The sequence below is a fragment of the Muscardinus avellanarius genome, assembly GCF_963383645.1.
Source record: "Muscardinus avellanarius genome assembly, chromosome: X".
In the NCBI taxonomy this organism is placed as follows: Eukaryota; Metazoa; Chordata; class Mammalia; order Rodentia; family Gliridae; genus Muscardinus; species Muscardinus avellanarius.
In genome coordinates, this window is record NC_137792.1 from 46,440,256 (window position 1) to 46,453,003 (window position 12,748).

At 48.8% G+C, this 12,748-nt stretch overlaps 2 protein-coding genes across 5 annotated transcripts in view; one reads left to right on the top strand and one right to left on the bottom strand.

Annotated features, from left to right (window-relative positions):
* Positions 1–2,551: 2,551 nt before the first annotated feature.
* On the top strand, positions 2,552–8,582 carry TSR2 (TSR2 ribosome maturation factor; the record flags this gene model as incomplete). 4 transcript variants are annotated; one of them, XM_080718471.1, is made up of 5 exons in its annotated part: positions 2,552–2,635; positions 3,037–3,127; positions 7,475–7,566; positions 8,074–8,247; positions 8,442–8,582. In XM_080718471.1, the coding sequence occupies 5 exons, from the start codon at positions 2,552–2,554 to the stop codon at positions 8,580–8,582; spliced, it is 582 nt and encodes a 193-aa protein (XP_080574597.1). The 4 variants fall into 4 exon arrangements, with proteins under 4 accessions (XP_080574597.1, XP_080574598.1, XP_080574596.1 ...); XM_080718472.1 differs by having other exon boundaries at positions 8,451–8,582; XM_080718470.1 differs by having other exon boundaries at positions 2,555–2,635; positions 7,451–7,566; positions 8,451–8,582.
* Positions 8,583–9,901: 1,319 nt separating this feature from the next.
* Positions 9,902–12,748, bottom strand: part of FGD1 (FYVE, RhoGEF and PH domain containing 1) — a gene marked incomplete at both ends in the record, with an annotated part of 56,680 nt that continues 53,833 nt past the window's right edge. Inside the window, 2 exons of the mRNA XM_080719117.1 lie at positions 9,902–10,207; positions 10,666–10,809. Coding sequence (XP_080575243.1) covers positions 9,902–10,207; positions 10,666–10,809 — 450 coding nt within the window. The remainder of the gene's footprint in view (positions 10,208–10,665; positions 10,810–12,748) is intronic.

Genomic DNA, 12,748 nt, shown 5'->3' on the forward strand with positions numbered 1-12,748 from the left:
TGCCTGGCCTAATTTGCAGTCTAAGCCCTCTAAAAACCTTTAATTAGCTACCTGTAAAAAGATATCATTTTCTTGATTGGAAAACTATAAAATGTATACTTAAAGATTTGTGGAAATACATTAAGGTATGGAAAAAATGAATACATTGTTTCATGACAATTATCTGTTACATGTTAAATAAAACAGCTTAATTCTTTTTTTGTGTGGTACTGGGGATTGAACCCAGAGGCATTCTAACTCTGAGCTATATCTCCAGCCCTATTTTATTGTTATTTTTAATTATAATAATTAATAAATTATTAATAATCAATACATTATTAAAAAATTAAATTATTTTTAATATTTTTAAATTTTCTATTGGCGCATTGTAGTCATACATTGTAATGGGATAAAAGATTTGTGGAGACATAAATGCACACAGCACCTAATTAGCCCTTATCCATTCTCCACCCCATTCCGTCCCCATCCCTCCTTCCCATGCTTGGCTTAATAGTTGACTTTGATGTGTTTAAGTACATTGTGTGTTTTAGAGAATTTCCTTCTTCCCCCCTCCCATCACCTCATTTAGGTTGTCTTGTCTCCTCCTACATAGGATTTCCTTTTTCACCTAGAGTTCCTCCTATGACCCATTTCTCCTTAGCTTTCACATATTAGGGAAAGCATCTGATTTCTTATTTTTTGTGACTGACTAATCTCACTTAGCATAATGTCCTCCAGTTCCATCCATTTCCCTGTAAATGATGTAATTGAGTTTTTTTTTTTGATGGCTGAGTAAAGTTCCATGTGTACATAGCCCACAGTTTGTAATCCATTCATCTGTTGATGGACATCTTGGCTGGGTCCATAGTTTGGCAATGGTGAACTGTGTAGCAACTGTGTAGCTATGAAAGTAGATACACATGTGTTAGTTTGATATATTATTTGTTTTGAAACAAGGTCTCACTTAGGTTGTTGAGTCTCACTACTTGCTGAGGCTGTCCTTGAACCTGTAATTATCCTGGCTCAACCTCCCAAGTACTAGGATTATAGGATGCACCACCACACCTGGCCCTCCTTCATTTCTCATTATTTATTTATTTATTTGATGGGTGTGTGTGTGGTACTGAGGATGGAACCCAGGAGCCTTCTACCTCCGGGCTACACCCCTAGACTTATTTTATATTTATTTGGAAACAGGATCTCACTAAGTTGCTGAGAATCTCACTAAGTTTCTGAGGCTGGCTTTGAACCTGTGATCCTCCTGTCTCAGCCTCCCAAGCATTGGGATTACAAGTGTGTGTCACCATGCCAGGCTTCATTTTTGTAAATTTTGAAACAGGGTCTCGCTAAGTTATTGTACCTGGTCACAAAGCTGTGATCCTTCTGTCTTAGCCTCCAGAGCACTGGCATTACAGGTGCGCACTACCATGGCTGGTTCATTCATCTGTCTTCTCCACAGATCTGCCCAGAGTGGATAGTTTATATAAATAGTACAGTGCAATTTGTGGTCTTTTTTGACTGGTCAGTAGTGATGTCCCCGCTTTCATTACTGATTTCAATAATTCGAGTCTTCTTTTTTTCTTAGTCTATCTAATGCTTTTTATCGTTTATTGATTTTCTTTCTTTTCTTTGGCCCTAGGGATAGAACCTAAGGGCATTATAGCTCTGAGACACATACCCAGCCCTTTTTTATTATGTGTGTGTGTGTGTGTGTGTGTGTGTGTGTGTGTGTGTGTGTTTTAATAAGGATTCAGTCCAGGTTCATTGTACAGCTGAGCTACTCTGCCAGCCCTATTTTTTTTTTTTTTTTTTTTTTTTTTTTACTTTGAAACAAGGTCTCACTAGGTTGATGAGTCTCACGACTTGCTGAGGCACTCCAGTGTTAGAAACACTCCGGTGTTAGAAACTGCAATCGTCCTTTCTCAGCTTCCCAAGTACTAAGATTACAGGCGTTTGTTACCACGCCCACCTTATGTTTTTTTGTTTTTTTTGTTTGTTTTGCAGGGCTGGGGATGGAACCCAGGGACATTCTACCTCTGAGCTACACCCCCAGCCCTATTTTTATTCTTTATTTTGAAACAGTGTTTCACTGAGTTGCAAAGGGCCTCATTAAGCAGCAGAGGACATCACTAAGTAGCTGAGGCTAGCCACAAAACTGTGATCCTCCTGTTTCAGCCTCCCAAGGACTGGGATTACAAGAGTGCACCGGTACCTGCTGAGGTTGGCAGTCAACCTGTGCTCCTCCAGTCTCAGCTTCCTAATTGTGAGCCACCGCGCCCGGCTGGAATCTGTATCCTTAATAAACTCCCCTCATCTTTCTTTCGCATTAGCCACGGATCCGGAAGTCCAGGTCTCACAAGTTCTCCAAGTCTGGTATCTTTTGATTTTAATTATTTCCAGTGTTAACAGTGGTGATGCAATAGATCGTTCTGCTAGACTTCTCAATTGCTCTAGTCTTGCTGCCAGATCAGCGGAAAAGGGAATCTGTTCTCAGGTTCGGCTTTCGTTTCATTCTGCCTGTCCCTAGCAGCAGAGGGATTGGGCCGCCCCGGCTTCACGTGGTCCTGGCCGGATGATGGCGGGCGCCGGGGAAGATGCGCGAGCTCTCTTTGGGGCTGGCGTCCGCGCCGCGCTGGAAGCTTGGCCCGCTTTGCAGGTGAGTGGGGTCGGCCAGATCAAGGTTAGAGCTGGGGCAAAATAGGAGTTGGCCTGATGACAGCCGGGCGGGCGTGGTGGCGCACAAGAAATCCCAGTACTAGGGAGGCTGAGGCAAGAGGATCGCTGGTTGAGGACAGCCTCGGCAACTTAGTGAGACACTGTTTCAAATAATATATATGTAGATAGATAGATAGATAGATAGATAGATAGATAGATAGATGGATGGATGCTGGGGGCGTAGCTCGCAGGTGGTATGCCCTTGGATTCAATGCTCAGTTAAATAAAAAAGAGAGAGAGAGAGTTGGGTGGGCAAGGCGCCATGAGCTGGGCTGGATGGCGCCAGCGGTAGACCCCTGGGCTGTCCCCGAGCTGACGTGGTGGGCTGGCCTGTATTCGCAGATCGCGGTGGAAAACGGCTTCGGGGGCGTGCAGAGCCAGGAGAAGGCCGAGTGGCTGGGGGGTGCCGTGGAGGATTACTTCATCCGCAATGGTGAGTGCCGAGCGCCGCGCTGGCCAGAGCGGGGCGCGGGCTGGAGGAGCCCCATCTTGGAGGCAGGCTCTTCTCTGGAGCAGTCCTTGGCAGCGGCTGAAGGCCAGGAGCGAGGCGTGTGGACTGGGCGGCTGAACCCTGCCTCGCGGGACTGTATGCCCCTGAACAAGGCATTTCCCTTGCTGAGACTTTCCTAGACCCTAGATGAATGTACGCGTTTTTACCCCAGCGCTGCCCAATAGAATGACGTGAGTCATAGCATTTGACTTAAAAATTCTTGGGCCAGGGTGTATAGCTCAGTGGTGGAGCTCTTGCCTAAGTATGAGAGGCCTTGGGTTCCATCCCCAGCAGCCACTTTTCTCTCTCTCTCTCTCTCTCTCTCTCTCTCTCTCTCTCTCTCCCTCCCTCCCTCCCTCCCTCCCTCCCTCCCTCCCTTCTTTCTTTCTTTCTTTCTTTCTTTCTTTCTTTCTTTCTTTCTTTCTTTCTTTCTTTCTTTCTTTCTCTTTTGTGGTACTGGGGATTGAACTGAACGTTTTACCTCCGAGCTACACCCCCAGCCAGATTCAACTTATCTGGAAACAGGGTCCCTTTAAGTTGCTGCGAGCCTTGCTACATTGGAACCTGAGTTGAACCTCGAAATTATTAATATATCATATTCAGTTCATATGCACAGTATTTTAAAAACTGGCATCAAGTAGCTGGGCATGGTGGTACATGCTTGTATTGCCCGCGCTAGGGAGGCTGAGACAGGAGGATCGCACAGGTTCAAAGCCAGCCTCAGCTATTTAGTGAGGTTCTCAGCAACTTTGTGAGACCCTGTTTGCGAATAAAATATAAAATAGGGCCGGGCGTGGTGGCGCACGCTTGTAATCCCCGCGCTTGGGAGGCAGAGACAAGAAGATTGCGCAGGTTCGAAGCCAGCCACGTGCTGGCTTAGGAGACCCTGTTTCCAAAATAAAAATGTAAAAATAGGTCTGGGAGTGTAGCCCGGAGGTAGAAGGGCGTCCAGAAACCCCAGTACCACCAATATAAAATAGGTCTGGCAGTATAGCCCGGAGGTAGAAAGCCCCAGTACCACCAAAAACATAAAAAGAAAGAAAGAAAGAGGGCTGGGGGTGTAGCTTGGAGGTAGAATACCCCTGGTTTCCATCTCCAGTACCGCAAGAAAAAATAAATAAATAAAAGGCCTAAAAAAATAGGGCTGGGAGTGTAGCTTGGAGGTACAATGCCCCTGGGTTCCATCCCAGTACTGCAAGAAAAAAAGGAAGAAAATATAGGGCTACCGTGTAGCTCAGAGGTAGAATGCTCCTGGGTTCCATCCCCAGTGCCACACACACACACACAAAGAATAAAATAGATGTAGGGATATAGCTTGGAGGTGGAATGCATCTGGGTTCAATCTCCAGTACTACAAAATAAATAAATAAACAAAGTCCATAGGTCGGTCAGGCTTGGGTGTGGCTTGGAAGTAAAATGCCCCGGAGTTCAATCCTCAGTGTATGTACACACACACACACACACACACACACACACACACACACAGCTAGCAATATTCATCATGCCAATCCATAGATTCAATCTCCAATTCTGCAAAAACAAACACCATTGAAATATTTTGCTTGGAATGTTTTCAAACAGGAAACTTGGTTTCCATTTTAGCACATCTGATTTTGGCTTAGATACATTTCAGGCACTTAGTTATCCTATGTTGGTATTGTTGTTGGTATATGTATGTATAATGGACCCAGGGGCATTCCACCTCTGAGCCACACACCTCCAGCCCTTTTTATTTTGTTTTGTTTTGAAACATGGTCTCACCGGTTGCTGAGAGGCTCACTAAGTTGCTGAGGCTGGCAGTGAACCTGTGATCCTGCTGTCTCCGCCTCCCAGGTACCGAGATTATAGGTGTGCGGCCACCACATCCTACTTCATGTGGCTAGGAACTACACCTTGAGCTTAAAGGATATAGGAGAACGGGGGCCCATTAAAGTGCCTGGTACATGCTATGGTTTTTGCAAAATTCTTCATTATCTTGCCTTGGAGATGATATTACACAGTCATTTCTCAAGAAAGTTTACTATCTAGTGAGGTTTTCAGATGGTCAAATGGAAAGGTGCAACACTGGGTGACCAGTGTTCTGGTAAGAAATGTGGGGTTCTTGGGGGTTCTTAGGGTCATGGGAGCCTGGGGAGGCTTTTGAGAGAAATGGTGATTGGTTCGGGTCTGGAGGGATAAAAAGAAGTTAACCGAGGAGGGAGGTAGAGAATGTGAGCCTCGGGTGCTCTGAGATATAATGTGTTATATTTGGAAGGTGGCAGAGGGTTCTGTATTTTTTTTGGAGGGGGACACTGAGGATTGAACCTAGGGGCACTCTACCTCTGAGTGCCTCAGCCTCCCTTTATTCTTGAAATTTTCTAAACTTGCTGAGACCTGTGATCCTCTTGGCTCAGCCTTCGAGAGATTCCAGTCGTGCACCACCACGCCTGGATGAGGGTTCTGTATTGTAAGGGTGTAATGGATGGGAGTGCGGTTGTGGTAGAGAGCGAGGCTGGGGGGCGTTGAGACCCTCCCTCAAAAGGGGAGACTGGTCTAGTTGAGTGTTCAACTCATAACACTACACTCATGAATGTATTCCTGGCATGATAAGAACCACTGAAAGCAACCTTTTTTGCCTTTGTTCATTAGCATTCTGTGGATAGCTTCCCTTAAACCCAGCAGACAGATGTTTCCCAAAGGCAAACTATGAAACACGTAGGTGGTAAAATCCATTGGCAGGTTCTAAGGTGAGTAATAGAATGGGGTTGCTGACTACAAAGTTCAGAAAATAGCTGGGCATGGTGGGCGCATACCTGTAATTCCAGTACTTGGGAGGCTGAGGCAGTAGGATCACAGGTTCAAGGCCAGCCTCTGCAACCTAGTGAGACCCTGTTTCAAGATTAAAAAATAGAAAGGGTTATGGGTGTGCCTCAGAAGTAGAATGCCCCTGAGTTCTATCCCTAGTAAAAAATAATAACAAAGCCGGGCGTGGTGGCTCACGCTTGTAATCCCAGCATTCCAGACCGGAGGATCGAGGCTCACAGACAGCCTCAGCTAAGTAGCTGAGGCCCTTCGCAACTCAGGAAGACCCTGTTCAAAATAAAGAATAAAAAATAGGGCAGAGTGTGTAGCTCCAAGGTAGAATGCCCCTGGGTTCCATCCCCAGACCTGGAAAAAAATAATGATAATGATAATAACAATAATAAAATGGGAGGGGGCTAGGAAAGGGATGGATTAGGGCCTTGGAGAGTGCTTGGCTCAAGGGAGGAGGGGAAAGAGGCAGGTTTCAGGTTTGAGGCTGGACAGGTGAGATGCTTTTTCATGGATTAGAAAGGAACCCTCGTGGGCCAGGTTTGGAGGATTAGGTGATAAGTCTGGCTTTGCTAATGGGAGACCAGAGGTACCTGTGAAACATGTGGATATACAAGTACTCTGAGTTGGAGACAGATTTGGGGGATACTAGGTTTTGCATGGTAAGGAATGACAAACGGAGTGCATGAGCTCCCCCAAGGAGATCCCATAGAGGGAAGAGAGGGAGAGGTTTTCTGTAATTCAGAAAAGGTAGCTGGGTGTTCTGGCACATCCTTGTAATCCCTGTACTTTGGAGGCCGAGACAGGAGGGTTACAAGGTTTTTTTTTTTTTTTTTTTTTTTTTTTGTGGTACTGGGGATGGAACCCAGGGGCCTTCTACTTCTGGGCTACACTTCCAGACCTATTTTATATTTTTTATTTGGAAACAGGGTCTCACTAAGTTGCTGAGAGCCTCACTAAGTAGCTGAGTCTGACTTCGAACCCGTGAGAACCTCCTGTCTCAGCCTCCCAAGCGCGGGGATTACAAGCGTGCGCCACCACATCCGGCTGAGGGTTACACGTTCTAAGGCAGCTTTAGCAAATTAAAGAAGACCCTGTTTCAAAATTGAAAAAAAATGAAAAGGGCTGGGGCTTGGAGGTAGAATGCTCCTGGGTCCCATCCCCTATGCCAAATCCAAAATCTTCAGCCCTAGACTGATGGGAATTCGCTTGGACTGGGGATCTCTTCCGTTGACTTGGATGACTCACCTACCTGATCTTGAAGGAGGCCACCGTCAGCCCCACTTTACAGATGAGAAAACTGAGGATCAGAGAGGAGTAAGTTGCTTGCTCAAGACCATGTAGAAGGGAGGCCAGTTTGAACAGGCCAGATAAAAAAGAGCACATTAGTGATTAAAAGGCTCACTGGGCTCTTGCCAGCCAGCCAGATGCAGACCCACCACTGGGCAGGAATGGCACTAGCTGGTCTTTGACCAAAGGGTCCTGTCCTTTATTACTCAGCTGACTTGGAACTAGAGGAGGTGGAAGACTTCCTTGGCGAGTTGATGACCAACGAGTTTGATACAGTCGTGGAGGATGGGACTCTACCCCAGGTATGCTTTTGGGTACATTTGCCATCTCCTCACCTACAGTCTTTCTTGACAGCTGTCTGGGGCCAAGACTCTTGACTGTAACCATTCTTCTCTTTGGTCCAATACAAGACCCTTCCAAGACTCATTCTTGCTTACAGAAAAAAAGCCCAGTCTTTCTAAGCATTTCCAAGCCTTACCTTCTTTTGTCCTCCATGAGGCATTCCCTTCCAGGCCTGTTCCTTGCCCCAGGCACCCCTGCCTCTGGTGAGGCTCCCTTCCTTTTTATAGCTTCTGCTCCTTAAAGGCCAGTTCTAGTGCCTTCCCTGCTGGGAGGCCCTCCTTCAAGAAATCAGGCCCTCCTGTGAGCCCTTGGTTTGGAGCTATCTCCCTGGTGAACTTTTTAAAAAGGAATGAGTCCCATTCTCTTTTGGAAAATCCCAGTTCCCTTCCAACTCCCACCACACACCCTGGCTGCTTGCATACTGGGCTCTCCGGAAGGACCCAGACTGCTGAATGTTTCCTTGGTAGGTGAGCCAGCAACTGCGGACCATGTTCCAGCACTTTCAGAAGGGAGACATGGCCGCTCTGCGGGAGATGGCCTCCCACATCACCCAAAGAAAGAGCAAAGTCACGGCCACCGCGCTGGAGACCGCCAGGGGGCCCGATGACCGCGGTGACACAGACAGCGTGGAAGAGATGGAGGTAAAAGGGTGTCCTCGGGTTGGGGATATGATGTTTCCAGGAGGGCAACTGGATTCACAGGGAAGTGATGAGGGGATGTTGTTGAAGGAGTGATCATCCAGGGAGGGACAAGTCCCTTAGGTGATCCTGGGCGAGGTGGGAGCTGAGCCTGGGTCTCTAATACCCAGGGTCCTTAGCACTCTCTTCTTGTATTTGTTCCCCAGGTCACAGCTACTACTGGGGCCACTACGGAGAGCATCTGCCCCCAGCTGGAAGCCTCTGATCCAAATCCCCAGACTATTAAGGAAGAAGATATAGTGGAAGATGGCTGGACCATTGTCCGGAGAAAGAAATGAGCGGGGCGGGACATGGCCTGGGCCCTGGCGTGCTAGTGTTCTGAAACTTCTGCGTAGGGGCTTTTTTTGGAGCGCTAGAGACCTCTGGGCTGGTCACCCTACCCCACCCCATCTCCTGTGCCCCTCTGCAGCTCCCTCAAGGGGAAGAAAAGCCCTAGGGTGTTGGTTGGCGGGATGGTGGGACCTGGTCTGTCACGCCTGCTTGGGCCTTAAGTTCTCTGAGAGGTGAGGCTGGGTTTCTGGCAGGTACCTCTGGCTGCTGCAGTGTCGTTGGGGGGGGAGTGTGGCCATGGCTAGAGGAGGTGCTGGACTGGCGGATGGGGGCAGGTGGACTGTGCAGAGGACCAGCCAGGGCCCAGTACTTAGCACTAGGTGCTGGCTTGGTGGGGATCAGTGACCTCGCAGATGGAGGACAGAAGAAAGATATGAAGGAAAGGAGCAGTGGTGCCTCTCCTCAACCCAGCCTCCTGCCCGCCCTCAGGAATCTTAAGACTTTGGCTAGGTGTCAGCTTGGGAGAGCTGGGCTGTCTTCTGTCTCCTCCAACCTCTTCCCTCAATCTTTACCCAGTCCCAATTAAGTCCAGGGATGAGGCTTCAGATCTTAATAAATAATTCCGCCTTGTGTAATGTGTGGCTCGACCTGTACCTGTGAGCAGCCTCCGCTTCTGGGGCCTGAGCGGCAGAGGGTGGCAGGGCGCGGTTTCAGGGACCCACCCTAGCAGCTTGCTACTTTGGACAAAGAAACAGACAGACGATGGAACACAGCTGTGCTCTGAAAGTTACTGTAAGCCTGAAATAAACTGTATTTTTCTTTTAAAAAAAACAAAACAAAACAAAGAGTATCCGTTGTCCTCCCCCCACCCCCGTTCCCCTGTCCTGCCCGGTGGCCCTGCCATGGGTCTGGACGATAAAATACTGGGTAGCCTGGTAGAAGCTAGAAGCCGCGGGAGAGGCAGGGGCGGGCGGGCCCTCGGAATCCAGATCTGCTTCTGGTGCTTTTGGAGGGAGTCATGGGGTGGAGGCAGGATCTGTGGGGTGTTGGGGGTCAGGGGAGAGAAACTGCCTACTTCAGGCAGGTCTGGCAACAGCTCCCACCCTCCCTGGGTTTAGGGATTAAAAAAAATCAATACCATTGTAGGAATATTTTTTAAAAGCCCACATTTTGTGAAAAGATGAATTAAAAAACCCAAGACCCAGCATTCGGGATTGAAAGTGCCCGTGATGGGAGTTCAAGTATTGACTGCGCTGGGGGGGGGGGCTGGAGACCCCGGTTGGACATGGGCAGCTAGAGTGTGGGGTGGGGCTCCCAGTCCCCAGACCTAGGTCTTGTCTCGGGTCTGGGGGGCTTCGGGGGGCTCGGCAGTGGCTCCTGAGGCCACCATGGGAGCCTCTTCTGTCTCCCTGTCCTCAGAGAGTGTGGGCCCCGGGCAGAAGGTGTCTCCGCGGCCTGCCCGGCCGAGCACAGCCATCCATCGCCGCTGGAGCTCCTCCGTCTCTGGGCTGAAGTACCAGCTTAGGTGGCTCTGGGTGATCTTGAAGACGTGCCTTCGGTCGGGCCTCTCCCCAGCCTCGGGTGGCCCCACCTCAAAGCCAATAAGGGGCAAGCTGCGCTGGGCTTTCACGTCCTAGAGTAGGGACAGAGCTGGGATTGCCTGGGAGGCTGGACCTTCCCTGTGGCCCCAGCTGCCAACTGGGCTTACACCCCCCTTTCCTTCCCCAAGAACCTTCCCTGGAAAGTGGGACTGGGGCTAGAGTACGGTCTGTATCCTCCCACACCTGAACCTGCAGTGGGAGGTCCTTTGTCTAGGCCATCACCCCTATTTGCATGCTTTTCCCCACCCCAAATTAGACCTAGTAGGGTTTCCTCCAGAAAGCCAGCAACTCCCCCACTGCCCCAACTCACCTGATTATCCTGCATGCCTCAGCCCACAACCAGTCCTGGTCTCTAGCCAGTCTCTGTCACCCAAGGGTGGGGATTCTAATTTCCCCTTAGGCAGAGGCGGGCTCACCCCCTCCATCCTCCAAGGCTGGGGGAGATCAAGGACTGGGGGAAGGTGCCAGGAGGAGGGAGTGGGGCACGAACCTGAGGGGCTCCGTAGATGTACAGCACCAAGGGTTCATTCTCGGGCACCACGAACCATGCCTTGTGCCATCCTTTCCCACCCTTCTCCATGTAGTGTAGGAAGCTGCAGATGACGCTGTTCTCAGCAGCCACGGAGGCCTGTTTCTGTGGCCAGAGACATGGTGGGGTCAGAGGCATAATCAGCCCCTGGGTTGCTATTCTCATGTCTCAGATGAGGAAAGCGAAGCTCAGGTGGCAAGAATGATGCGCAGTGAGGGACTCAAAGCTGGGTCTGTGCCTGAATAAGGCCATGGCTGCTGCCTCGGAGCCAGTGGACAGAGTGGACTGATCTAAGCTGTGGCATCTAAATGTCAGAGCCGGGCGTGGTAGTGTACACTGTAATCCCAGTACTTGGGAGGCTGAGACAGGAGGACTGCAGGTTTGAAACCAGCCTCAGCAACTTAGGCCCTCTGCAACTTAACCCTCTTTGTTTCAAAATAAAGAATAAAAAATAGAGCTGGGGGGTGTGGCCAGGAAGTAGAAGTACTACCATGTAAATAAATAAGTACAGAGGCAGGCACTCTTCATCCAAACTTTTTTTTTGGGGGGGGGGGTACTGGGGATTTGAACCCAAGGTGCTCCACATCTGGGCTACACCTCTAGTCCTTTTTATTGATTTCTTTATTTTGAAGTAGGGTCTCGCTAGATTGTTGAGGCTGACTTCAAACCTGTGGTCCTCCTGTCTCAGCCTCCCAAGTACTGGGATTACAGGCATGTGCCACCACACCTGGCCCAGCCAGTCTCTTTATTGCTCAAGTCATTCAGGCCTTTGCACCTCATCTTTTCTCATCTTGCATCACGCATCCATTGCCTACACTCAGCAAGAGGCAATCTACTAGCATTGTGGTTAAAGGGGCGGTGGCTGGTTAATGCAGTCTGGCTCAGAAGCCCAGCCCTTGGTGAAAATGCATGGACTTGGAAGGAAAGCAGAGGGCTGTTGTGAAGATTAACTGAATTAATATATGCAAAGCGCTTAGAATAGTTGCTGGTACAAACCAGATGTGGTGCACATCTGTAATCCCAGTACTTGGGAGGCTGAGACAGGAGGATCACAGGTTCAAGGCAAAACCTGGCAACTAGCAAGACTGTCAGCAACTTAGTGAGATCTTGTTTCAAAAAAAGAAAAAAAGAGCCAGGTGTGGTGGTGCACGCTTGTAATCCCCGTGCTTGGGAAGCTGAGACAGGAGGATCATGCAGGTTTGAAGCCAGCCTCAGCTACTTAGTGAGGCTCTCAGCAACCTAGTGAGACCCTGTTTCCAAAGAAAATAGAAAATAGGTCTGGGAGTATAGCCCAGAGGTAGAAAAGACCCTGGGTTCAACCCCAGTACTGCAAAAAAAAAAAAAAAAAAGGAGGTTGGAGGTGTAGCTTGGAGGTGGAATAAATCCTGGGTTCAATTTCTAGAAACCCCCACCCCCAAATAATCCTACAACCAGTCACAGTGAACCATGCCTATAGTCCCAGCTACTCTGGAGGCTGAAGCAGGAAGATGGCAAGTTTCAAAACAGCCTCAGCAACTTAGCAGAACCCCATATTAAAAAAAAAGAAGCTGAGCCAGGTGTATGGTACACACATGTAATCCCAGTACTTGGGAGACTGAGACAGGAAGATTGAAGGTTTACAGCCAGCCTCAGCTACTTAGGCCCTTGGGAACTTAGAACCCATTTCCAAATAAAACATAGAATAGGGCTGGGCGTATAGCTCAGAGGTAGAATGTCCCTGGGTTCAGTGTCCAGTACCACATACACACAGTAACAATAGCCAGGTGTGGTGGCGCACGCTTGTAATCCCAGCAATTGGGAGGCTGAGACGGGAGGATCGTGGTTCGCGGACAGCCTCAGCTACTTAGTGAGACCCTCTGCAACTCAGTGAGACCCCGTTTCAAAATAAAGAATATAAAATAGGGCTGGGGCTATAGTTTGAAGGTAGAATGCTCCTGTGTTCCATTCCCAATACTGCAAATTAAGAATAATTAAGAATAATAATAATACAAAAAACCTAGCTGGGTGCAGTAGCATATGCCTGTAATCCTAGTATTTAGGATTT